At 30.5% G+C, this 27,475-nt stretch overlaps 2 protein-coding genes across 3 annotated transcripts; one reads left to right on the top strand and one right to left on the bottom strand.

Moving 5' to 3' along the window:
• Positions 1-63: 63 nt before the first annotated feature.
• Positions 64-3,744, bottom strand: LOC123301601 (mitochondrial 2-oxoglutarate/malate carrier protein-like). Its single transcript, XM_044884431.1, has 5 exons — positions 3,537-3,744; positions 2,484-2,696; positions 2,033-2,315; positions 1,448-1,572; positions 64-869 (listed from the first exon to the last, which is right to left on the bottom strand). The coding sequence occupies exons 1-5, from the start codon at positions 3,605-3,607 to the stop codon at positions 671-673; spliced, it is 891 nt and encodes a 296-aa protein (XP_044740366.1). The 5' UTR covers positions 3,608-3,744; the 3' UTR covers positions 64-670.
• Positions 3,745-5,472: 1,728 nt separating this feature from the next.
• LOC123301553 lies at positions 5,473-26,966 on the top strand. Of its 2 annotated transcripts, none has more exons than XM_044884349.1 (14): positions 5,473-5,573; positions 5,895-6,034; positions 8,541-9,157; positions 9,785-10,562; positions 11,205-11,353; positions 11,425-11,634; positions 11,927-12,406; positions 14,800-14,926; positions 15,364-15,580; positions 15,803-16,309; positions 16,926-17,130; positions 17,211-17,284; positions 20,728-20,894; positions 26,232-26,966. In XM_044884349.1, the coding sequence occupies exons 2-14, from the start codon at positions 5,931-5,933 to the stop codon at positions 26,485-26,487; spliced, it is 3,891 nt and encodes a 1,296-aa protein (XP_044740284.1). In that variant the 5' UTR covers positions 5,473-5,573; positions 5,895-5,930; the 3' UTR covers positions 26,488-26,966. The 2 variants fall into 2 exon arrangements, with proteins under 2 accessions (XP_044740284.1, XP_044740283.1); XM_044884348.1 differs by having other exon boundaries at positions 11,425-11,643.
• The last annotated feature ends 509 nt before the right edge of the window (positions 26,967-27,475 follow it).

Here is a 27,475-nt window from a genome sequence, read left to right as displayed (position 1 = left end):
TTTTCATAATACATAATCAATATAAAAATAAAATTTCTTCAAAATAGATAACAATATAAATATAATATAATATATATATTTTTTGGAGTTTAAACGAACGTATATTATTTGGCAGTATGAAAAACAATTTGTATTTTTGGCTTCGATTTACCTACAAGCATAATTAGGAAAAATATACGTTCAATTAAAAAAAAAAATTTGTTAAAAAATTTGCAAGCTTCGCATGTTGTTATTACCGTAAGAAATAAAGCCGGAAAAAAGATCAAAAGGTTGCCAGTATGACTTTTTATGGAGGCCCACTCAAAATGTTCGTACGAGCGCGTGTGTGATCGTATTAAAAGCACACTTTCTAATCAATATGAATTTTGTTCTGCACACTCATACGAACATTTTGAGCTGAGTCCCATAAAAAATCATATTGTTCTATAGAATTACAGCCTTAAATGCTTCATTTCTTACAGTATATATGACCTCAAACGAATTAGAGTTTTTAAATGCTAAGAAATTAAAAAAATTAAAAAGAAAATTTTCCATACCACAAATAACATAAACAAACGTAGAAATTCCTGTTATAAAACATGTCCCAAATTTTGCTATATTGCACTTATTGAAATCAACCCATAAATATACACGACTTTTGATGGCTACATTTTCTTTTTTTTAAATATTTTTATAAATATTTTTTATATAAACGATTCAATTCTTCTAGACAAATGAATGTTAGGACAGTATGTGGACCCAAACGTGTATAATATGGTAAGAAACCTTTCCATAATGCAAATACACCTTCGTTTTTCATTAATTTTCCAACCACATCCAATACACCAGAAAATTCTGGTTTACCGTCTATTGTTCTCATATTTTGAATTCTAAAACAAATATTAAATAATATTTAAAATATTTATTTAAAAAAATAGGCGTATCGTACAGAGTGGGTCAAATTCGATGTTTTAATAGGGTATCTCCATAATTATACAATTATACAAGCTAGAAAAAAATAAAAGTTCGATTTTTCGACTAGAATGTAACTTTGACATCCTGAGTGAACTTTTTTCTGTAGAATCCAGTGGCGTCGTTAAAATTTAAATAAAACAGTCGGCTTCCGAGTTATGACCCAAAGTTGTATTGTTTTTTTTAAACGGGTAGTTGGCTATGGTTTAGTTAAAACAGATTTTGATTCTTCTTTTTAACCATTTATTATTTGCTGGGTTGCTTTTGCTTGCAAATCCGCAAGCTCTTAGCGGATTTTTGAAAATGTAAAACAAAATTGACTTATGTAGTAACTCGAATGCGTCAAATTTTCAATATTGGAGGTTCAACTTGATGCCTTGGTTATGCTTTAGCTTAATTCTACGGAAATTTTACGGAGATTTCTTAATCTGATGGTTTAATTTAATTCTAGTAAGCCAAATTTATTTAAGAATATTTAAAAAAAAAATACACTTACCTAGTTTTAACAATATCTACAGGCATTGAAGCCATTGTTGTTATTAAGCCAGAAATCATAGATGCGCAAAAATGAAGCATAATATTTTCCTTAAAGTATCCAGTAGTCATCAGCATTTCTTTTGCCTATATTTGAAAAAGAAATTATAATTAGCAATTAATAAAGAAATTCGTTCCTTAAGATAAACAAATCGTAGGAAAAGACGGATGCCATCAGACCCTTCTTTACCACTGAACACACTGGGAATTTGCCCAGGACCCCGACATCGATGGAGGTCCTGGTCAGCCCAATGATTCAATGACAAAATAATTGATTTACAATGTGATTTTCGAAGTTTCTGGCCCCAAATTTATTAAGTATTAATATCAGATTTCTTTTATTGGTTTTAATTAGGTTCAATGGAACATTGAAAGTAATTCGATTTGCCAACTATCAAAATATATCGAAATATGGCAATGGCATTGAATAATTATCCATTCCAGGGTAAACTATATCCTAATATTTTGTATATCCTGCGTAATGAAGAGCGTCCACGACCTAGCCAACAAATGTACCAAAAAAAAAATGGAACTCCGTGATTATTACCTGACTGTAAGAAGCTAATTGGGCAGCATTAACAACAACAGCACGACCAATTGTTGGAACTGCACCACGCCATAAAGTGGTAACACCTTCTTCAGTAGTTATTCGTGTCAATGCATTAAACACATTCTTATAATTACGACGTTCAGCTGGTGGTAATCTACCATCAGATGTCATTCGTATTAAAGCAACCTCTGCCGGTGTGCCAACAAATGCACCAGCAGCACCTGCTAGCATACCAAACGCAGCTTTTACAGCAAAACTTTGATTTTGACCAGGCTGCGATCTAAATTTTACAGAAATTTATTTTTACGATGAATTAAAGTTTGCATTATAGTCATAATTAAGAGAATATGGAACAAGATATTTTAGAAATAACTCCTAAGAACTATGTTACTCAAGGGGACACTGTTTTTAGTTCTATATTCTCTCAATTCGAGTAAATGATACTCACGCAAATCGTTCGATTAAATATGTGTAAATTCCTAATCTTGTGGTCGTATAGGTGGCTTGTCGGAGTAACCCTGCTGATAAACCTTTGTATAAGGCAAGTGGCCCTTCTTTAGCAATAACACCTTTTACAGCTGCTCCAGATGTTTTATATTCCCCGATTTGCATACGATTTTTTATTAAATCAAGAGGTTGCACTACACAGGTAGCCATCATTCTATGAAAAACAAAAATAAAATTTACTTTGATACCTCAAGGACAATTTTTATGGGTTCTATATTTTTTAATTCCTTTATTTATACCTCTATTCAGCTTTCATTTTTAGGCTTAATCCTTTATTCTGTATAAATCTACACAGTGTGCCGCATTTAAGATCAAGACACAGTCATAGAGGATGGTGGGTCACAAAACTCTCACTTTTGAAAGTCTACTACAAATTGATAAATAGGACCGATTCTTAGGGCCTTCAAAACATTCGGCAATAACATAAAATTGCCTTCTCTAAATTTTGCAACCCCAAATGTAATTTTTCAATGGACTAAATTAACTTAATTGATCTCTTTAAAATCTATTTTCAAGTTTTTGAAAAAAAAATAGAAGTGCACTAGGGAAATCTTTATTTTCTTATTTAGCATACATTTTTTCAAAAATATATTTTTTAATAATGTTAGTGGCACAAATGATTTGCATAAAATATTATGGCCCTTATAATTATTTTAAGATGTGTAAATTCAAATATCGCGGGTTTTCAAATGCAAATGGACTTGGAACCTTCAAAAAGTGATCATGTGATTTTTATTAAAAACTTTTATGGCTTCATTATTATTTTTTTCTTAATAAAACCAAATAATTACATTAAGAAATGAAAAAATCAATATTTATATTAAAGTGGGGAAAGACTATTGTAATTTGAAAATTAAATTTTCAGTTTCACTTTCGCTATCGAATACGCTACACTTAACAGATGACATATATTTCTTCTCTGTCTATTAGTATTTTTTTAAAAAATCCAAAAAAGTTGTTATTTTGTGTAAAAAATATTTGATTTTATACGAACCCGGCTGTTCCACCTAATGCAAATTTAGCTAAATTTGGAATTTTCTTTTCAGTATTAGTTTCGGCACCCATTTTTTTACGATATTGATATTCTTCTATACGTTTTGTTCAAGAGTGTATAATGCTGACTCACTTTTAACACTACCTAATCAAAATATTTATAAAATTTATTCAAATTAATAATATTGAAATTTATTAAATCTAATGATTGTAAATAATTTTTTTCAATCAAATTTTATAAAAATTTTGATGTAGAAGGTTAAAAGACTCAATTTTGAATGCTACAATTTATATCTGTTTTATGGGCATTTAAAAATATATATGTTTTTATTGACGTGATAACTAGTATTCAATGCCTACATTACATAATTTTGTTGAAATTTTTTCAAAAAATTTGATAAGACCATTTTTTTTATATATATTTTATATATTTTTTATCAATAAAATAATCAAAGAATATCTTTTATTAGTTTTTAAATAATAAATTGATTGCATTTGAAGTTCATATGTTCATAATATTAAGGCTACTTCTAACTAGAGTACTTAAAGGTACATGAAATGCATAAATTAAAAAAAATAAATAAATTTATAACGATTTTAAATTAATTAAAAGCAAATAAATATTAATTACAAATTTTATTAAAAATGGCGGGAGAATTACGATGATAAAAAAGAACTTGCGATATAATCCACATAACCTCTATATATAATAACACTTAAATGCATTTGTGGGCTCCGCCATTTGTGTATAGGAATTTACGTGTTTTTCATTTATTTCAAGGTGTGATAAAATATTTGCGGAGTTTTGGTTTGGCGATGAAATTTCGCCAAATACTAATATTCGAAATGTAAAATCTATTGAACTTACAATATTTTATCTAGAAACAGACAAACTATACGTTCAAATTGAGATTGAGTTCGTAAATGAGCAACATAGGTCAATTGGGTTTTGTAAACCGAAAGAGATAGAATAAAAGTTTAACAATCACTATTTACCCATGAGGACACACAAATTAGAACAAGACTATGGTGTCCATTTTCTCCAAAACTATAAAAGATAGGCAGTTGAAAATTTGCAGGTGGCTTCAACTAGTAGTCTTATGGAATATTCTCGGAAAATGAAAAAAAATTCTAGGGAATAGTTAAGAAAATTTTCGAAAACCAAATAATTGTGTTGGTTTTTTAAACTCTTATAATTTATATTTAAAAAAAAAACTAGTGAATTCGATCCCACTTTTTACGTCCTAAGCACGCTATAAAAATTTCAGCTTGATATCTCTTTTCGTTTTTGAGTCATCGTAGACAGGCGGACAGCTAAAAATGGACTTATTAGGTGATTTTATGAACACCTATCATTACAAACTTGGGACTAAACTTAGTATACCTTGATATATTTCTATACACATATTTCTATACACTTTCTGTACAGGGTATTCAACAATTAATTCAGCCAATTCTTTGTTTTCACTTGTTTTAGTCAAAATTACCTTCAACAAACTATTTTCATTGTAATTTATAATTGAAAACAGGGTAATTTAGTTAAAACCTAATTTGAACTTGCAGAAAACGGATTCGAATTACGGTTCTCAAAATATTAGCTTCCCAGAGTCGAAATTAAAAATTTCATTAACTGACAATTTGTTCAATATTAACTATTTCAGTACATACAGTGTATTTAAATAATTAACTATGTTAATTTGTCATATTGCTTGTTGTTTTTGGGCTATTTTGTTTCTATGGATAATATTTCTAATCGTTACAAATTTCGAATATGTTTACATTTAAAGTGGTTGTATATATAGAGGTTAAAATAACGAATGTATATGTTGATCTTTGTTTAACGTGTGTGAAACGATAAAGATAGACATAAAATAGTAAGTCTGTGATTAAAAAAAACATAGAAATTCGCATAAACGCTCGTTGCCACAATCTATGCGCTCGTGGTCGTGAAGAAAAATCTTATTAGAAAGAAAGAATTTTAAAATCGAAATGGCGATTTGTGTGGTGATGAGACAAAGATTGCTATGAAATGGGTTTGGTAAGTAACTTAAAAATTAATTTATTATAAAAAAAAAATCCTATTATTTTTGACTTCCATTTAATATTTTCCAAAAAAAAAATTTATAAAAAATTGTATCTTGTAAAAATGTTTCATTTGAAAATTTAAAACATAAAATTGTGTATTATTTATTTAATAAAAAAAAAAAAACGTGGAATTTTTTATGACCACCTAAAAAATTTGTGTTGTTTTTTATTTATTTATTAAGAGTAAAATTTTTGAGAGTTGATTTAAATTTTATAGATTTTTTTAAGGTTATATTTTTAAAATTTTTCCCATTTTTTTTGTGTGTGTTTTAAGTTGGGGATTTAATTCGATATATGTATTTGTGGAGTCATGCAAAATAGTCGAAAAACAAATAATGATTTGCCATTGACATCCTGTATACGATTATCACCGTACAAGAAATGGTCTACACCAGCTTATCAGCACGTTATAAGGTAATTCTTTATAAATCATACTTTTAGTCTAAGTTGGGGGGGGGGGAATCAAGTTACTGTCCTCGGGGAATATCCTTAGATTTTAGTAAGAAAATTGATTTGAGATAATCGTAGAAAATGTATATTTGAAATTTTAATGATAAAAGCACCTGTCAACAAAATTGAAGGTTCCTAAAAATTCTAAGTTATTTCGGTCTCATATTGCGAATGTAAGATTTCTGAAATTGTTCCTAGATATCGCCCTTCATTTATCATTTATGTGATTTTAAGCGACAACTCAGAAATTACGCGTTTAATCGTCGAAAATGATCTATATTTTAGAATGGCTCTCATCAAATCTTTTACTAAGATTACGAATCCGTTGTCGGAGCTGGTGAAAAATTAATAGTTTTTCCATGTCTTGTGGTCGAGTTAGCACAGGTCTGCGTGCTTTTTGGTTAACCCTGTGATAATGTTCAATTCACTGATGCAATGAAAGCTTAGAAATTTAGCACAGTTACTTTATTTTGCGATGTAGAGACTCACTTAGAAGGGATTTTTGGAAATTTAACTCCTAAGGTGGTGAAAAAAGGGGTGATTTAAATAAATTGATAGATAAATTATGGATCAAGGTTTGCTAAAATGTCGAATGTTACTAAAATTTTGAACTTCATGTGGTTGATAATATTTACAAAAGAGAATTATTCTCACAAGCAGTATGTTAGGAATGCTTCTTTATAAATCGAATATTTGAAACTGTATTTAATCATTGTACGAAAAATTGGAAACATATAACGCTGTTATTTATATCGTTCAAAACTGGCAACTCAATCCCTAATGGGTAATACAAATTTCTAAAGGAAACACAATATAAAAGATTTTCGTTCAAGAAACGGTAATATTTCTAAAATCGTTCCTCGAAAATCGATCGATTAAAAAAAGACAAGTTAGCTTCAATTTCCATTGTAACGCTATTTTTTGTTCTGTAATCTATATCTTTCTAATTAAAATAAGAATTGCTAACACTAAAAATTCTATTTTAAAAGGTTTCGAAATTTTTGTAATGCAAAGGTTGAACCCTTGATAATGTTGGGATAATCCTGTGGAAATTTGAATTAAAACAAATATTAATTTCACTTTAAAATAACTTATTTTAATTTAATTCAACACGAGAGAATCAAGGCTTATAGTTTCCTCCAAAGAGCATAGGATAGAGGAGAAGCAGCCCATATGAGCTAATGTAAAATCGTAGTATACGAGTTTCAGCGCCTCTACCGAGTCAGGCTTTCAAACTTAATAGTTAATAGTCACCCCCGCAAAGTAGTTAAACTTAATAGCCATACCCGCAAAGGCCTACAAACTTAATAGTTGATCGCCTCAGACTCCAGATGTCACTTATAATTATACTTCTGCTTCTTGTCTATCCTATAGTCTTTGGTTTCCTCAAGAAAATAAGTTTATGAAAATGATAGGAGAAAGCCATAAATCATGTTACTCAAATTTTATGTTTTTTTTGACACATCCCCGCGCCCACCCACCTACCTTTTCACAGGTGGTTACATTTGTGAAGTTCCCTCCCTCCTGGTGTGACGTCACTTATTTTTGAATTTTATATTTAGAAAACAATTAAATGATTTTGACTAAAACAAGTCAAAACAAACAATTGACTGAATTAATTATTGAAATACCCTGCATAGAAAGTGTTTAAATGTCAATGCTTGAATTATTATAACATGTATAAATGAAATATATCAAGGTATACTAAGTTTACTCCCAAGTTTGTAACGCTAGGTGTTCATAAAATCATCTAATTAGTCCATTTCTAGCTGTCTGCATGTCTGTCTGCCCGCCTGTCGCTACAGGCTCATAAACGAAAAAAAGCTGAAATTTTTATAGCGTGCTTAGGACGTAAAAAGTGGGGTCAAATTCACTAGTTTTTTTTTATAAATTATAAGAGTTTAAAAACCAACACAATTAATTGGCTTTCGAAAATTTTCTTAAGTATTTCCTAGAATTTTTTTACCACTAGTTGAAGCTACCTGCAAATTTTCAACAGCCTATCTTTTATAGTTTTGGAGAAAATTAACACCATACTCTCGTTCTAATTGCATCCTCACGGGTAAATAGTGATTGTTCTGAACTTTTCTCTATCTCTTACGGTTAACAAAACTTAATTGACCTATGTTGCTCATTTACGAACTCAATCTCTCAATCTCGAGTTTATTTGAACGTATATTTTATCTGTTTCTAGATAAAATGTTGTAAGTTCAATAGATATTACATTTCGAATATTAGTATTTGGCGAAATTCCATCGCCAGACCAAAACTCCGCAAATATTATATCACACCTTGAAATAAATGAAAAACACGTAAATTCCTATACACAAATGGGAGTTCGACTTTATACCATCTTTTATACTAAGTTAATTATTAATTACTTAAAATAGTTTAATTTCCTTGGAGGAAATTGTTCCTCAATCCGCAACAGTTCGAATACACTATCTATTAAATAAATTTTTGTTTACAGTGATAATATGGAATCACTTGCTCGCAATAGTGGCCGTAATAATATGACCACACGAAATGCAGTTAGTGCATTAAATTCATCACCGATTAAAGACAATATTTTATATGAGCCGTATAAAATGCGTCCGATAAAGCCTAGTATAAGTATCGTTCATCGTAAACATTTATCAGCATCATCACCCACCAAAGACACGATTAATAACGATTTAGTCGTGAATCAACAATATCCTCAACAATCACCACATCATTCACATCCACATAGAGTTAAGACTGATTTAAAATCAAGTTCACCAGGTTCGGGTCGTTCAGGTCGTGAACGTGGCGGCGGCTATTTAAATGGCACAACATCACCCGTCCAATTATCTGAAAATTATTCACCCAACGATTACATCGATCCACCAATCGAATCGTATGGACAATCAACGTTTAGAAAAATCATCGATAATCGTGCCGATAAAAATGGTCTTAGTGTTGGTATCATTGAAGCATCATCACATGAAAAATCTCAACCGCAATTTTGTCAAATTCTTGAAAATAATTCGGATCGAATAAAAAATATTAAATGTGGAAATTCAAGCTGTAATGGATCCGAACCTTTAAAAGAAACTCATATTACCGGTGAGTGAAAGTCAAATTTTAACAACAATCTTTAATTTTGGTTTTATGTACCCTTTTTCTCACCATAAAAGAAACCTATATCAATGTGTATCGATCTGTGATCAGGACAGGAAAATCGAGAATTAAAGGGGAATATTATTGACCGGAAATTAATGGACCCGATTTTAATGAAACTTTTTGTACCGTGTTTATAGGACCTCAACGAACATTCATCGCAAGTTAACCTAGACATAAAGGGGCATAGGGCCTCAAAGGAGGAAATATGTAGTCCAAATTTTTTTGAAATGCTTATTTTGGCTTAAAATTGTCATCTAGTAGGTATTTTTGGTCGCTGAATACGAATTCTGTCACGTATTCCAAAAATCGTATCATTTTTTACCCGGAATTCCACTTTTTGACACAAAAAATGGAAAGTATTTATCGCCCAATCTGTTATCCAGGGAGTATTTTTGATCGCTTGTCCGAATCTAATGTCAGATTAACGGATTCTTTGACGTATTCCAAAATTCGTGTCATTTTAAGTACAGGATCGATTCCAAACGGTCTCTTCGAATTTTTCATTTCTATATAAGGATATTTAAAATGCAAACTTTGTAAGTAAATTATAAGTATTTGATCTATTTCTAGGTAATAATATGGCAACAGATCAACGTTTTCATGATGAAGTAGCCCTATTACGTGGAAAAGTACGTGAATTATCCAAAAATAAATCATCCTTAACGCAATTCAATAGTATTAATAATCAATCGAAAATTTTTATAAAAAAGGAAAAAAATCATATAAAAAATGGTGAAAAACCACGAAAATTACCTGTAAAACGTAGTCCAGTATATATAAAGCATGTACCAAAAATTGTTAATTTACAACACGCATTAGAAATTGAAGATAAACCGGGCATCGAATTACGTGAAAAAGTTATTATTGTTGAGAATCCAACACCAAGAATTATTAAGAATACACGTCAACGTACTAAGAATACCGAAATTAAAACGTTAATTAATGAAATTGTGCCAAAAACATCGTCGTCGAATCCGAGAACGTCACCAATTCCTCAATCAGTATCACCACAAAACTCATTAACACCGCCTGTATCGTTAACACCAAGAATGCCTACGCCTCCAACAACGCCAGCGCTTACAGTACCAAATACTAGATCGCTTAGAAGTGGTTCTTCACCTAGCGGAACAAGTGGTTCTTCACCGAGTGGTTCGAGAAAGCCTTCACCATTACATGTTGTAGCGAAAGAAGAACGACCAGTTACCCCGTTACAAGAGGTAGTCAATGGTACTCAAAAAGAAAGTGGAAATATTACTCGAGATGTTGAGAAACCTGTTCAGCCACATTCGAAGCTTCGAAAGAAGACGAAAGATTTGAATAGTGATTCGGAATCTGAGTTATCTGACAGGTATGTTTATTTACAATTACTTCGATGTTATTTTACAACTTGTGTGTCAGTTTAATTTCGACATTATTCTTAGTAATAATATGATTTGCCGCAGCACCTTTTACCTTTTAATTGAGAGGTTTTAATACTCTCAATTTAGAATTTTTGCAACGGTCAGGAGCTTAAACTTCCAGCTCCAACTCCAAAATCGTAGAAATTAGAAATCGTAGACATCTGTGTTTGTTTTTATTAGATACTGGGTTTAATACACTCTGGTTCATTTACGCCGGGTTAATTGGTGGCTTTGAAGAGTTTATTTTGGAAAAAAATAGTGCATTATTAACCAAATTTAGGGCTTAGGACCATGTTATCCATAAATTAGCTTGGCAGACGTAGTTGAAACTGTCAGCGAACGACACTGTCGATTGAACTATCACCTTCATAACATGGAGATCTCTGAACCTCGACAGAATCTTCTAGCTCCGTCTGCCTAAAATAGCATCTCTTAGCCGAAGACGTCTCGTCTTCGACAGCTTGTTCTCAAAGATGGCTCAGAGGAGACCCCATTTTCTGAACCCCTTTCTCTACTCATTTTATAATCTCTACATTCACGAACCGATATAAGGGAAAATAAATGTAACTCATGAATTCATTTTTTCGCAGTGAATGTACGGACCCAGATGAAGTGGATGCGGAAGAGAAGCAAATAAATTATGAAACCGTTTTAAGTGAATTAGTTACAATTAGAAATGATTTATATTTATCGTATACGACAAATAACGAATTTTTACGACAATCTCCCACAATTGGAGGTAATTTTTTTTTGATTGTATGATCTTAAAATTTGTTAAAATTAATTTTTTTTTAAATTATATTTAAATAGAATCTGGTGATACAGTTAAACAATTGTCGGTATTACGTCCAAGTTTATTTCCCAATGTGCCTCCATATTTACGATTCTATCCACATGATCAAGCTGGTCCAAAATTACCAGCTACAATACAACGACAATTAAAATGGCGTTTAAGTAATATTACACCGGTTATCGTACGAAAAACATTAATTAATTCTGGTTTTCGATTAACTCGAGAAGGTCAGACAGGTATAATATATCACTTTATTTTTTGAACGAAAACAAAACGCATACCATAACGATTTATAATACGTTGTATCTCCGACAAAAATTCGAATTACGAAAAATCCGTTTAAGAATATATTCTTAAGAGTCTAACTGTTAAAAATATGGGAAAAAAATTCAACCAGAACCAGAATACTGTTTAAAATCAAATTCTATATGAAAAGTGTGTTTTTTTCGTTTAAAAAATTTGGGGATGTTGTTAACCATGTCTGAGAAAATCGTGAAATAATTGATGAATATTTTCCAGAAAATAATGATTGGATTGGTATATGGGGTAAACATATAAAATCACCATTATTCAAACATTTAAAAGACCATCAAAAGATGAATCATTTTCCTGGTACATTTCAATTAGGACGTAAAGATCGTTTATGGCGTAACACACAAAAGTTACAAATAAAATTCGGTATTAAAGAATTCGATTATGTTCCAAAAACATATATTTTACCACAAGATTTAAAACAATTACGTCATGTATGGGAGAAAGGTGAGGGTGTTGTGAAATGGATATTAAAACCACCAGCTAGTGCACGAGGTAGTGGTATACGTGTTGTTAATAAATGGAATCAAATACCAAAAAAGAAACCATTGGTCGTTCAACGTTACATTGATAATCCATATTTAATAAATGGTAGTAAATTTGATTTACGTTTGTATGTGTTGTTAACTAGTTTTGATCCGTTACGAATATATTTATATCCGGATGGTTTAGCACGATTTGCATCAGGTATGTGTATTATTTAATATCTACAGTACATTCTCTATAATCTGAACCTTCTATTGATCATCATAATCAGAATATTAACAGCTTTTTAACTGTCAAAAAAACAAATTTTGGTATAAAATCCTTCTGTCCGTTAATTAAGTAACTCAAAAGCGAACTGAAATTTAACATCGCGTTCTAAAGCTTAAAATAAAGTGTTCAGAAATTCTGAACGTACTTATTTCTAATTTCGACAGACTTATCTGGATATCGGGCCGCTCTGGTGTAAAAAGGAATGCTCCTTTCACTTTGATTTCGTTATGCCCAAAGCAAGATGCTCCGTTATTTACCGAATCAAGGAATGGCTACGATATGTTTATCTTGACTGCTTGGGACTTTGCATAGGATATATGACAGGCTAAACTGTGTATAAATACAACTAGGCCATTCTATTTCGATTTAAGACTAGCGTCTTGTTATCCATAAATTAGCTCAGCAGACGTAGTTGGAATTACCAGCAAATTTGTCTCGAATGATCCCACTTGTAGGGCATGTATAGAGGACGATGAAAGAAAGCTCCCATACATGTTATTTGCACCTGCGGGGAGTCAGATTTAGAATGTTTGAGTTCAAAAACGTTGGATCTCGATAAATCCTGGAAGAAATGACGAAGGCGAAACTGTGGGATTTCTTCTGGCCTCGAAAGAATTCTATAGCTTCATCTGATTGAAATAGCATCTCTTGCCAGGAAACTTCTTGCCTTCGGGTAACAGGTTGTTCGCAAGGGGGGTACAGTCTCTTATGTATTATTTTATTTATCATTATCTGAATATTTTGGGTTATAGAAATTGTACTGAATCTTGTTTTTATTTTATAAAAATCATTGGCTTTATATTTTATATCTTACTTTCAATTTTTTTACTTCAATTTTTGTATAAATATTTCTAGGTAAAACTTTTTTAAATAAACATTTTATTATCGGGGAATTGAATTGAAATACTGTTACGTATTTAATAACAGTATTTAATAACAGTAGAATTGCATAGATTAAATTACTTTAGTATCATTGTGAAAGATAGATGACTTAAAAGTCACTCTAAGGCTTGTTGTTAAGATCGTTAAAAAACTAAAACTCTCTATATCTGAAACCTTTCGAACTAGTAACAACTGTTTTTTTTATCATCACAAAATGGACGATACATGGACATAGTCATGAATACAGCCATTTTGTGATTATAAAAAAAAACAGTTGTTACTAGTTCGAAGGGTTTCAGATAAGAGTCTTAGTTTTTTAACGATTTTAACAAGCCTTAGAGCGACTTGCTATCTTTCTTTAAGCCATCTATCTTTCACAAGGATACTAAAGTAATTTAATCGATGCAATTTTACTGTAAAGCCTAATTTACAGGTGAATGTAGAGCGGATTTTAGACGAATCAAGTTATTAAATACGTAACATTACCTTGATTTTAAGACACAGATAATTTTAAATAATATCGTGCGCCTAAATAAACAAATTAGGAATGCTTTGAGCCTAATTAGAATGTAATTTTCCGTATAGTTTATGAAAAAAAACCCGATAAATAAAAGTTAACTTTTGATTAATATTTAGTCTAATTCAGAAGTAAATTGTACAAGCGGTAACGTTGTTCAATTTACTTTGTGTGCAGCTACCATGAGATGCTTGATCTTTTTGTACACAGATGAACAATATATGATAGTATTGGTTGTAACTTTGACAGATTTACTAAAGTAATATAAGTATTATTTAGAGAACTATATTTTTTTCTTTTAAAGATATCGCGTTCTCTCTTGTGTCGTTGGAAACATCTTAACACACTGTTGTGAGGATTATGTGGACGCATAATATTATTAGGGCAAAACTATAGTATATTACACATCTAGGGTGCAAAAGTAAAGAATGTCCCAGATCTCATGTTCATTGAGATCTAAGACATTGTTTACTTGCTCCCTAGATGTGCATACTATTTTTCTATTCGACAGAGGCGGAAAGCGGCAGCTTCGTTTAGTACAGTACGATAAAAGTTGATACTTTCCGCCGGGAGGGGAGAAAAGATTATTTTTCAACCCTAAAAGATATTTGTTATCTATATTGTGTCTATTATGATAAACAGATTTTTCCGTAGGACGTCACTATTACCAATACATCCTATAATCACCTTTTCTTTTTTACTTCGATCTAGTTTGGTAAAATATTCAACTGAATTGTAAGTAATTTCGAATAGAAAAAATTAAAGTCAATGAAATTTCAAGGTTAAAGGATCAGACAGAATTTAAAATATAAGTTTGATTTTGACATTTAATTAAATTTCTTAATGTAATTCAATTTGTCTTTTTTAAATTTTGTCTGACCTTTCTTTTAGTTTTTTTTTAAACTAATAGTTAAATTATTTTTAGTTAAATATAGTTCGGATTCAAATTCATTGGATAATAGATATATGCATTTAACTAATTATAGTATAAATAAATTATCTAGAGATTACACAGCAAATGAAGATGCTGGGGCATGTCAGGGTCATAAATGGTACGTTTTTTTAATAAATCACTGAAAGTGGAATTCGTTTATAATGACATTGAAGTCGTATTAGGTGGACTACACTTAAAACTAGACTTTCTTAATATAACTTTAAATCTCTGAGCGTGCAATTATGCTTTCTAAAAATATAGTTTTCATGACGATGAGAATATACATTGCTCTAGCAAGGATTGAATCGGAGTAGGATTCTAGTATTTGAATAGGGAATATTCATGAAATTTAAATTTGTCAGTCATTTTTAGGTAGGTTAAGTGCTTTGACAATCAGTAAGTAACTAAGACATAGAAGCGCTTAGTAGCTTTAATATAGACTCCTGTTCTTTAGAAATATGCAACGAAGAACTAAAAGGATTGTCATTATAAACGAATTTCAGAGTGGAAAATGTTATTAGCATTTTATTAAAATGCTTGTTGGTTTTTTTAAAGGACAATACAAGCTTTATGGGATTATTTAAGTAAGAATGGTGTAAATACAAGTGCATTATGGGCAACATTACAAGATTTAGTGATAAAAACAATAATTAGTGGTGAATCTGGAATCACACAATTGTTACGTGGTAATGTTGGTTCTCGTTATAATTGTTATGAATTGTTTGGTGTTGATGTTCTACTGGATGAACATTTAAAACCTTGGTTATTAGAGGTAAGGTTAATTCATTTCCTAGTTGTAAAAAAAAATATGTGACTGCTACCAAATGGTTATTAATGCTTGAGTCTGGCAACCTTATGCCATTTCTAGCAAGCTCGTCGTATTTGTCCCATCAGGTTTATATTTCTTTGTTCCTCCAACTCATTTAAGGACTTTCAGGAATCCTGTGCTACTTTTGAGAAACCTTAGCTAATTAAAATAAATTTATGATTACAGGTGAACATATCTCCGTCGTTACATTCAACATCCCCCCTGGATCTTTATGTTAAAGGGCCATTAGTACAAACATTATTAAACATGGCACAATATCATATACCAACGGATACGTTAACACAACAGCAACGATCGAATGTCCTTAAGAATTTAGGTATGAATAAAACTAGTAGATTATTTAGTCATCAACAAACAACAAACACATCGTCATCATCGCCACCATCACCATCATCCAAAACAACCACAACAACGAATGGATCACCTGGTGCGTTAAACCATAAACAAAAACGTCATTACTCTACGAATGGTAAAGTGAATGGACACGGGGGTCATCATGATGATGATGATGATGATAAAACCAATGGTGATGATAGTGCCGCTTCGGCTGGTGGTGATTATTCAATGTTTGATATACCGTTATCGTTTGATGGACGAATATACACGTTAAATCTATCGACGAATGAACGGTTAAAACAAAATATAATGACTTCATATCAACATAGGTCTGATGTAAGTATTCTTAGATAAGACAATAATTTCGAGTAACTTTTTTTAGTAATATTTTGTCAACTTATAAAAAAGAAGAAGGGTAGTTTACCAAAAATAAAAATGTGATACCAAATTTTTGGCTACCCTGTACATTATTTAGAAATTTTAAATATTCCTACATACTTTTCAGAATAAGCAAAACTTCTTATAAAGAATGACTTTTTTTCATAAAATGCAAAATAAGAAAATTTACAAGTATAGTTACGTATATCCGGGAACACACTGTATATATTAAAAATATTTATTATTATTATTATGGGAGTTGTGTGAGTTAGCATGAAAGTATTTTAGTTGACAGTTAATATGTCAAACGCTTGACACATTTCTCATCATTCATTGCAGGGTTAGAATACCCGTCTTTTACATTATCCTAAGCTATGATGTAAGAGAGCTTTAAGAAAAAACCCCCTTTGTTTTGGGGGTTTATTAAATGTTGTAAATTTCACTTATTAAAATGGAAATTACCCAGCGATCCGGGCAGTTAATAATTTATAATGTTTATCCACTCTTGTTCAAAATAAGATTTGTAAGATAATTTCTTAACGTGATATTAACTAAATTTTTGTTGTTGTTGCAGTATTTAGAAGATATATTAACAAATTTAACACCAGACGATGTTCGACATCTGATAATAGCCGAAGATGAATTACAAGCAGCTGGTAAATTTCAAAAAATATTCCCTACAAAAAATACATACCATTATTTATCGTTAATGGAACCACGATATTATGATCGATTGTTTGATGCATGGGAGCATAAATATAGTTCAAATAAAATATTAGGTAAGGACTCTTTTTCCATGAAAATTATTTAAAATATACGTGATTTGGAATTTTTTTTAATTTCTATGATTTTCTTTCAGGTATTGGTTTGTTACAAGCGTGCTGTGCTAGAAAATATCATTTAATTGTGCCACCAACACCAAAAATAATGAAAGTAAGTTCAACAAATTTTAAATTCGTTAATTTGTTTTTGTTTTTTGTTAATCAAATTTGGACTTAAAATTTTTTTTTTAAATTTATGACTTATTTATAAAAGTTTTTCCCAAAGTTTTTTAAATTGGAATTTACTAAATTTTGTTTTGTTTTAAATAAGTCATAAATATGGTCTAATTTTTCAATTATAGTAGGAAATTTAGAAAATTCAAAGACTTTTTATGAAGCAAAATTTGAATAGGAATTATTTTCTTTGCGTGAATGAAGATGGGCCAAGAGAAGAAGCGATTTCTTTTGGTTAATACGTGATCTTTCGATTGTGGAAAATATCTTCGCATTTTTTTACGATATGTTTAAACTTGTGCGATCAAACAGTTCAAAGTTGACTTAAATATCTCGAAAAGATGCAATAACTTATAATAGCTTCTCTGAAAGATCTCAATTCGCTGTTGAAAATCTAATCAAACAGGAAGTGATTTGTACCCACGGGAAAATTGTGTGATCATTGTACCATGGAATATTGTATTATCCTGAATAATACATAAGGGGAATACCACAAATGGGTTCCTAGCACCTAGACCTAGAGATCCTTATGCTCTCCTTGACAACAGCCTATCACTCGAAGGCGAGACGCTTCCGGGTAAGAGATGCTATTTTTAGTAGAAGAAGCTATAAGATTCTGTCGAGACCAGACGCCACGCTGAGAGCCAATAGCATCTCCACCGAGATTTCTTCCAGGATTGATCTTAAGAAAGTAGGAAAGTCTGTATTTCATAAAAAAAAAAGAAATTGGTGTTACTCATTCTGGGACAGCGATTGTCACTGCTTTTTGTAAACAGAAAGAGTTTGTGATTGAAAATTTCATATAAATACGAGGGGACGAACTTAATAACGAAGGGACTTAAATAATAAATTTTGGTTGATTTGGATGAGTAATTCTGGCGTGAACGGGAATAAGACGAGTGGTTTTAAATGCATATTATGCTGGAGTCTACTTTAATAGTATGGCGAGTGATTTAAAAAACTTGATGTCAAGGAATAGTTTCGGAAAAAAAAATCTGTAAGGGAAAAGGAAGAAAATTTACTAAATTCTTCCATTTCATATCAAAATGATAATACAATATAGGCGAAAAAGAATGGCAAGGCTACTAGTTGTGGATCGATATCTTTAAGGAATCCATAATTTTCCATGAAAACTATAAAAAATTTGAAAAATTAGACCTAAAATAATTAAAAGAATAATAAAAATGAATAATTTAAGTTAAACATAATATTTATGTAATATGCCCGATCACAATCACAAAAAGGCACAGAAAAAGATGATGAACACGTTGAAATCAATATACTCCAGATGTCAGCGCAGTAAGTCACACACACAGGTTACAGTTTACTACACAACACACGCTCTACGCGTGATAATAATCGTCTAGTTATTATTTAATTAAATATAATTAATTATTAAAATTTAAAAAGAAAAATCACCAAAATTAGTTATTTGATTTATCTATTATTTTTATTTTTTTTTTAAATATCAATAATCGCCGAATTGTTCTTGCTGTTCATGCGCCATTATTATTATTTGTAGTAGGTCCATATATATTCACTAATTGGATATAATTAGTTTATTTATTTTTAATTTTAGTTTAATTAACCAAAAGAAAAATCTTTTTTTTTTTTCATTTAATTTATTTTTAATTTACCCATTTTCCGTTTTTAGTTCTTAGTTTTAAAAATTATAAAATCCTTTTTTGATCAGATAAATAGTTTTAAACCGGGTGTTTTTTTTTAAGTTATCATATGCTTGAAACTCGAAAAATAAATTTAATCGTTAAAAATGTTTCTAGCGAAAAATATTTAGTGTGTAGGCGCACATTTTATGCAGATATTAAACTTGACCTAGGTTTTCAGGCTTAGCGAAAAGCTCACTCTACTCCATAAATGATAATAGATAGATGTACACTTTAAATAAGAAAATTGTTATTGATTAAAACGGTAAAATTTTATATTCGGAACATTTTTCCATAAACTGTATAGTTTAGGCAAAATAAAACAGAATAGTTTTACCCAAAATGGTATTTTCCTATCAAAATTATTATTTCCGTAGAATCTAGGCACTCTTCGAAAAAAATTTTAAACTGAGACCTTTTTTGTTCAAATTGAATGAAGAATGTTTGCGTTTTTATGAAAAATAACTTTCTAGCTTAAAGTGTCCGTCTAATATTTGCCGGTTATGAATCCGAGTGTGGTTTTAATTGAACGTAGGTCGAATTCAATACCCGCATAAGATGTGTGCCTTGAAATGAACATTTTTCATTTGAATATTTTCCTCGTTTATTCTTATTTTTCGAGTTCACTTATATGTCAAATTAAAAAAAACACCCTATATATTGATGCTAATCTGTCGATAATTATAATTCATCCTTTTTCACCATCCCAGTGCAAAAGAAACACTTCTGACATCTTACTTGTAATAGTAATTTGTTTACATGGAGTTCCGTCTCCTTCTCTAGTCTCCATGATAAGAACTAACGTTGAACGTTGAATTGAATTGTCAAAATTTCCTTGCATATTTTCATGGTGAATCGATTTTAAGATTTGTATCGATTGGTACAGATTAGCATCATAATCAAAAACTCCTTTTAGTTTCATGTGTTTAGATATAATAATCAAATTAGAATTTTAAAATAAGAATAACATTATGTAAAATGAGAACAAAATTTTTAGGTTATAATTAATATATTAATTTTTATAGCTAATTTATCCATTTTAATATCTAGGTTCCGGTTATGGAATTATAATTGATGTTGTGACTTAAATATTGATATTAGCATTGGTGTATATTCCGTGTATTTATTTTTGGTTTTATGTCGGGAATCATAGATCAATTTCATATGTCTTCATAAGTCTAAGACAAGGTTAATTCAAATTACGTATAATAATAATACATAAGAGGAGTACCTCAAATAGGTCCTTAAAAATCTAGACCAAAGGGTCCTACGTGCCCTTCTTGAGAACAACCTGTCAGCTGAAGGCAAGGCGTCTCTGCGTAAGGAATGCTATTTTAAGCAGATGAAGCAATATAATTCTGTCGAGATTAGATGTCTCATAGAAAGCCCAGATCTACTCGGCAGGGAATTCTTCCAGAGTTGATGGATCCATACAGGCCCTACAAGTGAGATGAACAGTGTCCTGAGTCTCAAAAACCTTAAATTGCCTCTTTCCTTGCTTTTCGTTAAAATTTCCCGATCTGTAATACTTTTTTCTTGATCAGCAAAAAAGGACGAACTAAAAAGTTTTTGACGTATGAAATAATCATTGATTCCCGGACTCTTTTAATTTTGAATTCGTTATGGCTTCTTTAGTGACAAACTAAACATTTAAATATGTCATTAAAACATCTGTCACAATTATATCATGAATAACATTTGTGTAATAATTTTTTAGGAGAATACTCCCCAGGAGACGCAGGAGAAATGCGACAATCCGATCACAGTAGAGAATTATCACCATCATCTTCAACATCAAGCTGTACATCCATTAACGCATACACCGATACCATCGACAGGCGGGACTACTATGTTAGACGAGGAAGGACCCAATCAAAAATCTAGGTACGATTATTCTTCGTCCTGATTACCGCCGTATAGTGGTATTTTCTTTACGTCTTTACATAATATATTATTTAAATTCTGTTTGAAATAAAACAAACAAACAAAATATGGAAAAAAAAAGCTTTTCCTTTTGTAAAAACTCGAATCCAAAATTTCGCATATGGATTTTATCAAAACTACATTCAACATGTGGCTGAAAATCATTTTAATACCTTGATTTGATTCTAAATGCGTATGATCCGAGTTTGCATAATTCCAGGAGGTGCTTTTTACTTGTAGCTCGAAAGCGATAAGTCCGACGGAAAATGTCATTCCATTTAATATTATAGAGGGTTAAATTCTACGTCGATTTTAAATTTTAAACGTTCAGTCGGCGCAATATTTGATTATTTTTAATATCAAATGAAATGAAATTTTCCGCTTGACGTATCGTTTTTGTGATGCAAGCAAAAAACTGAAAGATTTATTTGGCTCGCGGTTATTTGGCTCCCAAAAGTTTTATATCTTCTGGGATTGCGAAAACTCGAATTACACGCATTTAGGGGCAAATGAATGTATTAAAACGATTTCCAGCTTACTGGAAATTAATTCTTCAAAACGCTTTTTATGAATTTTATTTGATTAGCCTAATCTCAAGAAACTGAAGGGGAAAATTATCTGATTTTCTCCCTTTTTAGTCGATTACTCTAACTGTTCCTACATTTCAAGTATGAAGCATTGAACCCATGTTTCATTTATGTTTATGAAATGCATATTTCTCGCTACTCGTCTTCCTTTTATCCGATTTTGGAAAATAGCAGAATAAGCAGATCCGTAATCCACAGATTATATTAATTACAAAAGAGAAAAGCTTTATTTTTTCCATAAATATACATTCCAAAACGAAACCACTAAAAATGAAAAAATATATTTCCACAAGAAATTTTGCAAAATTCTGATAACTTTGCAAATTTTAAACGGCTAGAACTATTTTAGAAAATACATTTTATTATGATTTTATACTTTCCTTGTTCCAGTAGTCATTGAATCGAATCCGAATCCTGTAACCTGTTGTCTGTTTATTATAACAAAAAAAAGAGAAATAATTTTACCCCAGAGATGCTATTTTGTTGTTTTTTTCATTTATTTTTTTTATTTAATCACATAAAAAACAAGAATAATCCACTAGCAATTGTTTTTTTTAATTTGTTGTTTTTTTATTTCTAATTAACCAGGACGCCAACAGGAGTTCTACGAAAACTGACAGATTTACTCGAAATGAGTTTTTTTGAGCTGTAAAATCGATTTTTAACGATTTTTAGACGCATTCTCTCTCAATCAGTTCTCTCCCATCACAGTTTTTTGAGGCGTTTTCAAAATTTTTACTTCTCAATTTTAACAACTCGAAAAGTTGAACAATCTACAATATCTCGACTTAGGGCTGTACTAACAGAGATTAATATACAAATTTTTTGATCGATCGGACAAAAGACGTTTTTGCAACTTCCTGTTTTAATTAGAACGAATTATTATCGCCAATTGGCGGGGTTTCAACCCCCAGTTACAATTACGGATCATAGAAACACGGGAAATAATACATGTTTCGAGTAAATCTTTTAGTGTGCACAGAAATCCTGCTAGCGTTTGCAGTGTTTCTAATTCTATTAATTCCAAGCGAATTTATTTAGTTTATGTGGTCGGTTTTGGAATTCAACAATCCAAGACAGAAGTACCTTTTATAATTATTTATTTAATAATTTTATCCACTAATAAGTAAAATAACAATGCAGTCATTCAAAATTCGTAGCTCGTTTGTCTTTTTTCTAAGAATGTTTCCATAATTTCCTAATATTTCGCTCTCGTGAAATTTTGCTCAAATTTTGATGTAGAATCAATTTTTTTTTTTCAAGTGAAAATAATGTTAAAATTATTAATCAATTATTGAGTAATTTAGTTGCTAAAACTAACCCTTACGTACTCTCGTATTCTCATGAAATTTTGTTGGAACTTGACTGACAATATTGCGAGATATGACAACTTTAAAAGGACGAAAGTCGAATCATTTTCTAAAATGAGAGTAAAGACTCTTCATTACAGGCAAAATAAACTTGTAATGAAGAGTTTTTATCCACTTTTTTAATGGTTTTAACATTATTTCGAAGTAATCACGTGGGATTTTAATAAGTTCCATTCTTTCTTGGAAAATTAATTAAAATTTGATTCTACGTCAAAATCTTTTATAAATTATATCGTATTATAAAAACGAACTTGTGAATATTTAACGGATTTGCGAAAAATTTTATATAAATATTTCGGTGTATGAAAATTCCCGGTAAAATTGCATGACCGAACATTTAGGCGGGAGTTTGTTATCGTATAAAAAAAAATATATATTTCCATCTTTCTTTCTCTGTCTGAATTGGCCAAAAAAAGTTCCTAATCCTTAAAAAAAAAATTGTATTGAAATGTGTTCGTCTTGCTAAATAAATGTTTGAACCAGATACTAGCTGAAAATGTTGTTCTCTATTAATAATAATTCAAAAAATAATGGGTGTATTTAACTTGCTAAAAACGTAAATTTTAGTTGGCATTAAATAAATGTCTTGACAAAATTTAAGTTCACAAATTATTTCATTTATAGAGTATTCCAAAAAAGTGTATAGACTCCAAAAAAAATCTAGAGTTGCTAAATGTGTTATCACCTCTCCAGATTTGATCGAGGCACTCCAGAAATCGTTCAATTCCTCTCATTTATTTTTAAAGTAGGCTATATTTGCAAAAATTTGAGACCAGAACAGTTTTTAAACGACTGATAGTTTCAAAATTTGACCAATTTTTCAAGTTACCCGATTTACTCATCCACAGATTAAATCCCAGGCATAGATGAAGTAAACGGAGTCTGAATATTCTTCAAAACTCTCCTGAAATCTCAAATTACGACGTTTTAGATCCCATCAAAGAGAGCAAAGTTTAATTAAAATAAATACATTCTTAAAATTGATGTCAGTTTTTCAGATAATTTTCATCGTGACGGGGGTCACTTCGGAGTCTTCCTGAAATCTGATCTCAAGTTTGAGAATGTAATTCATATTAATCAAACTTTATAGCCTTTTTGATGAGCCTAGTTTGTCCAAGATATTGTCTTTTGAGATGTTGGGAGAGGTTTCAAGAATATTCAGACGGACACCGACAATTCTCCGTTTACTTTATCTCCGTCTGACATGTCGTCTGTGAATGTGTAATCGTGTAACCTAGAAAACTAGCCAAATTTTGAAAAACTGTATCTCCGAAGCCATTGAAATATAAATAAAATATAAAATCCGTTCTGATTTCAAATTGTTGTAAATATAAATGTCTTTAAAAATGAATCCATAATCTTTGCTAAAAAACCAGTACTTGCGGATCAAAATTTTCTAAGAAATTGTTGAAACCTTTCGATGACACTCTTTCTCTTGTGGGGATGGGTACAGGACATTTTGAATAGTTTCTTCTTCTTAACTGTGAGTTGCGTTAGTACATCTCGTTGAATCTTCATCAGAGTATACATTTTTTTTGGATGACTCCATGATAATCTCATTGAAATGCCAATACTTGGTGGTGAAGATGTTGGAATATGTCAAAATAAAGAGACAAGCTAAATAAACCCATTATATTTCTAAGTTTAATAAATATAATATGGATTTTATTGTGAAAACTTGACTATTCAAAAAAAGAAAGTTGAATCGTTTATTTAAAACAAAAATAACATAAATAAAATAATATTTAATAAAGTTAATAAAATTATTTTTATAAAATACATTCAATGTGGTTATTTTTATATAAAAACAAACAAAACAATTTCATAATTCTTAACTTTTGTTTTTGAATCATATTTTTTGTTGTTGTATCCCAGCTTTAAATAATTTATTTTACAATATTTTATTAATTTTTATTATAATTTTTTTTTGAGAAGATGTAACCTCATTCTATGTATTTTATTTTCTTAATTTGTTTCGAATATAATTTGTTAATTTTATCAAGAATTATCGTTTTGACGCCATTTTCAACCCCAAAGATTATTGAGTAAGGGTTTCCGTGCACTGACAGTTTGCTTGTGATATTAATTAATGAAAATTTTTTTGTTTTGCTAATAAGATAACAAATGAAAAACTTATTGTGTCCCGATACCAGACAAAACGGGAGTGCTTAACAGTTGCTAAGATTCGAAAATATTGCAATCTTCGACTTATCGATCGTACTTTTATCGAATAAATTGTTTTGTGTGTCAATTGTCTTCTAATTAGAATAATTAAACAATGTTTTCAATAAATAATTATAATTTATAGTTATAGCCACGTAATAATTATTAAAAGTGAATCTATCTGATTGTGTCACTCTGGCTGTGGCCCGAAAACGTGCATTCTTTCAAGTTCAATACCTGCTGTAATTAGATCCTTGACTGAGGATTTAATTAACGGCGAATTCATGGGGTAGATGAATCGTCAATATTTCGAAAGTTTATGGCTTTATCAACGTACATAATTGTGTTATCGAACTGAATTAGCTACAGAAAACGGCAAAAATTGAACTAGCCGAAACGAGGAGTAGGTTTATGCTCATCTATAATTCATTCTAATTATAAAGATGTATTTTCGTTGTCGCTTATCTTTACCTTTTTCGTTGAGTAATATTAAACTGACAGTTATTGATCCTAGAAATATTTGAAACTATTTTTGTTTGATATTACTTGACAACCTAAACCTAATTTTAAATTCGCCTAAAGGATAAACCTGTCATAATTAGTGTACATTTTTGTCGTTGATTTTGAAATTCAAAACGATAATTCTTTCAAACTTACGGCGTTTCTATATTTTGAGAATTTTACGTTAAAAATAATACTTAACACAATTTGAAAGTAATTTATTTAACATGTTTCGCCACATTATTGATTTGATTCACCACATTTTCGAAAAAATTATGAGTAGGATTGGACGAAGTCGACCCGTTTGATATTCTGGTTTGTCCTTTTTGGAAAGATGTTTTTAAATGGATCCAAGTAGCCGAAGTGGAGTCCATCAAGTCATATGTTTTCTTGGACAACCAAATGCTTGTCTCAAAAATCATTTGAATACTATGGCGAAATATGTAATAATAACATGCCTTGAAACAGCATGAGTTAACAGTTTTGTCCTAAAAAAAAATTCTCACACCAAAGCGGCGCCTCGCTCGTAAATTTTATTAATATTAATTTCTCTAATTTTCTTTTTTTAATGCTCATTTATTTTTTTTTCTTCTTTGTTTTATTATTAAATCATCATTTCGACCCAAAAAAAAAAATTCAAAATTAAAATTCCAAAAAAAAAAAACTAACTAAAACAGACCAAGATTTGTGAGACGACGTCGGCGGTACGTTTATGGTGGTTATGGTCATAATAATTATGGCCGTGTTACGTTCAAACATTATCCATCTGTACGATACACAACACGGTATCTTGTTCGCAAACGTAAATCACGGCCTTTAGATACGTCAGGGACATCAGGAACATCAACACCGCCACCGTCTAGGCGACAACATTTCCAAGAAGAAGAAGATCATACGGAAATTATTGAAAATCAATCAACCAATAATAGCTGATTATTAATTACGCTAAGGATTTATTAATATTTAAATTGTACAGTGAACAAAATTTAAAAAATCCCCTATTTTTTTAATTATTAATTAATTATAAGTTTTTGCAAATTATCATCAAGAAAAACCGTTAACTGTAGTTAGTCTTTTGTCTGTCAATTTTTTTTCGCCATTTTAGTTCTTTTTTAAATATTTTTTATAAAATTTTCTAGAACAGAAGATGTTGGCAGGTCAGGATGCTCTTTTTTGCGTTACTTCTGTCTCGAAACGAATTGAAAAGTACATTAGTTTTTATTAAGATGAGGAAAAAATTGCAAGATAGTTGTCTATTTTTCAATAATGCTACGATTTTTTTCGGTTCTATCATGCATTTTTCGAAAGTTTACACCAAATTGTAAATTCAAACGCCAGTGACGATTGGCTCCCAGCATCAACGGAAATCAAGACGTTACAACTAATCACAAGTCGTTTTTTTTATTCAACAACATAACTATTCAGAAGTTTTTGTCAAACGGAAGTATGGAAATTGATATCATTGAAGATTAAGGCCATGAAAAGGGACTGACTTGCAATTTTCCTTCATTTTAATTAATACTTGAATACTTTTCAATTCTCTCCTAGGCGGAGAAAATAAGTATCCAAACGGGCCATCATCTATTGTCTATTTTATCCGTTACTCGCACAATCGTAGTAATAGCTAGAAAGGCAAAGCAAGATTATGTATCAGGAAACAAAAAATTGAAAAGTTGGTAAATTGTCTAATAAACAAATGAAGCCAATGTCTGATCGAGGCAAAATTATTTATCTCGAATTCCTGAGGAAATTTTGTCCATATATTTTTATCTTTGACGGACAAAATTTCCCTTGGATACTGGACTTAGGAGTTCAATACGTATCTTGGAGTCAAGGATCCTCTTGATAAGTTCCAATGAAGCTATCGGTTCCTATTTAACTAGATGGTAGAAATTTTAATAGTTTGTATATGAGAAATAAA

Source organism: Chrysoperla carnea, chromosome 5, assembly GCF_905475395.1.
Source record: "Chrysoperla carnea chromosome 5, inChrCarn1.1, whole genome shotgun sequence".
Lineage (NCBI taxonomy): Eukaryota > Metazoa > Arthropoda > Insecta > Neuroptera > Chrysopidae > Chrysoperla > Chrysoperla carnea.
The sequence above is the reverse complement of the archived record's forward strand: the minus strand, read 5'-3'. Positions and strand labels throughout refer to the sequence as shown.

Excerpts from the sequence above, each read along its gene's own strand:
- LOC123301601 (XM_044884431.1), bottom strand. The coding sequence starts at position 3,607 with ATGGGTGCCGAAACTAATACTGAAAAGAAAATTCCAAATTTAGCTAAA. Across the intron at positions 2,316-2,483 it reads TATTTAATCGAACGATTTGC|ATCGCAGCCTGGTCAAAATC; the intron begins GTGAGTATCATT and ends TGTAAAATTTAG. Across the intron at positions 870-1,447 it reads GTAGATATTGTTAAAACTAG|AATTCAAAATATGAGAACAA; the intron begins GTAAGTGTATTT and ends TATTTGTTTTAG.
- LOC123301553 (XM_044884348.1), top strand. The coding sequence starts at position 5,931 with ATGCAAAATAGTCGAAAAACAAATAATGATTTGCCATTGACATCCTGT. Across the intron at positions 14,927-15,363 it reads GCATGTCAGGGTCATAAATG|GACAATACAAGCTTTATGGG; the intron begins GTACGTTTTTTT and ends GTTTTTTTAAAG. Across the intron at positions 20,895-26,231 it reads GGACCCAATCAAAAATCTAG|ACCAAGATTTGTGAGACGAC; the intron begins GTACGATTATTC and ends TAACTAAAACAG.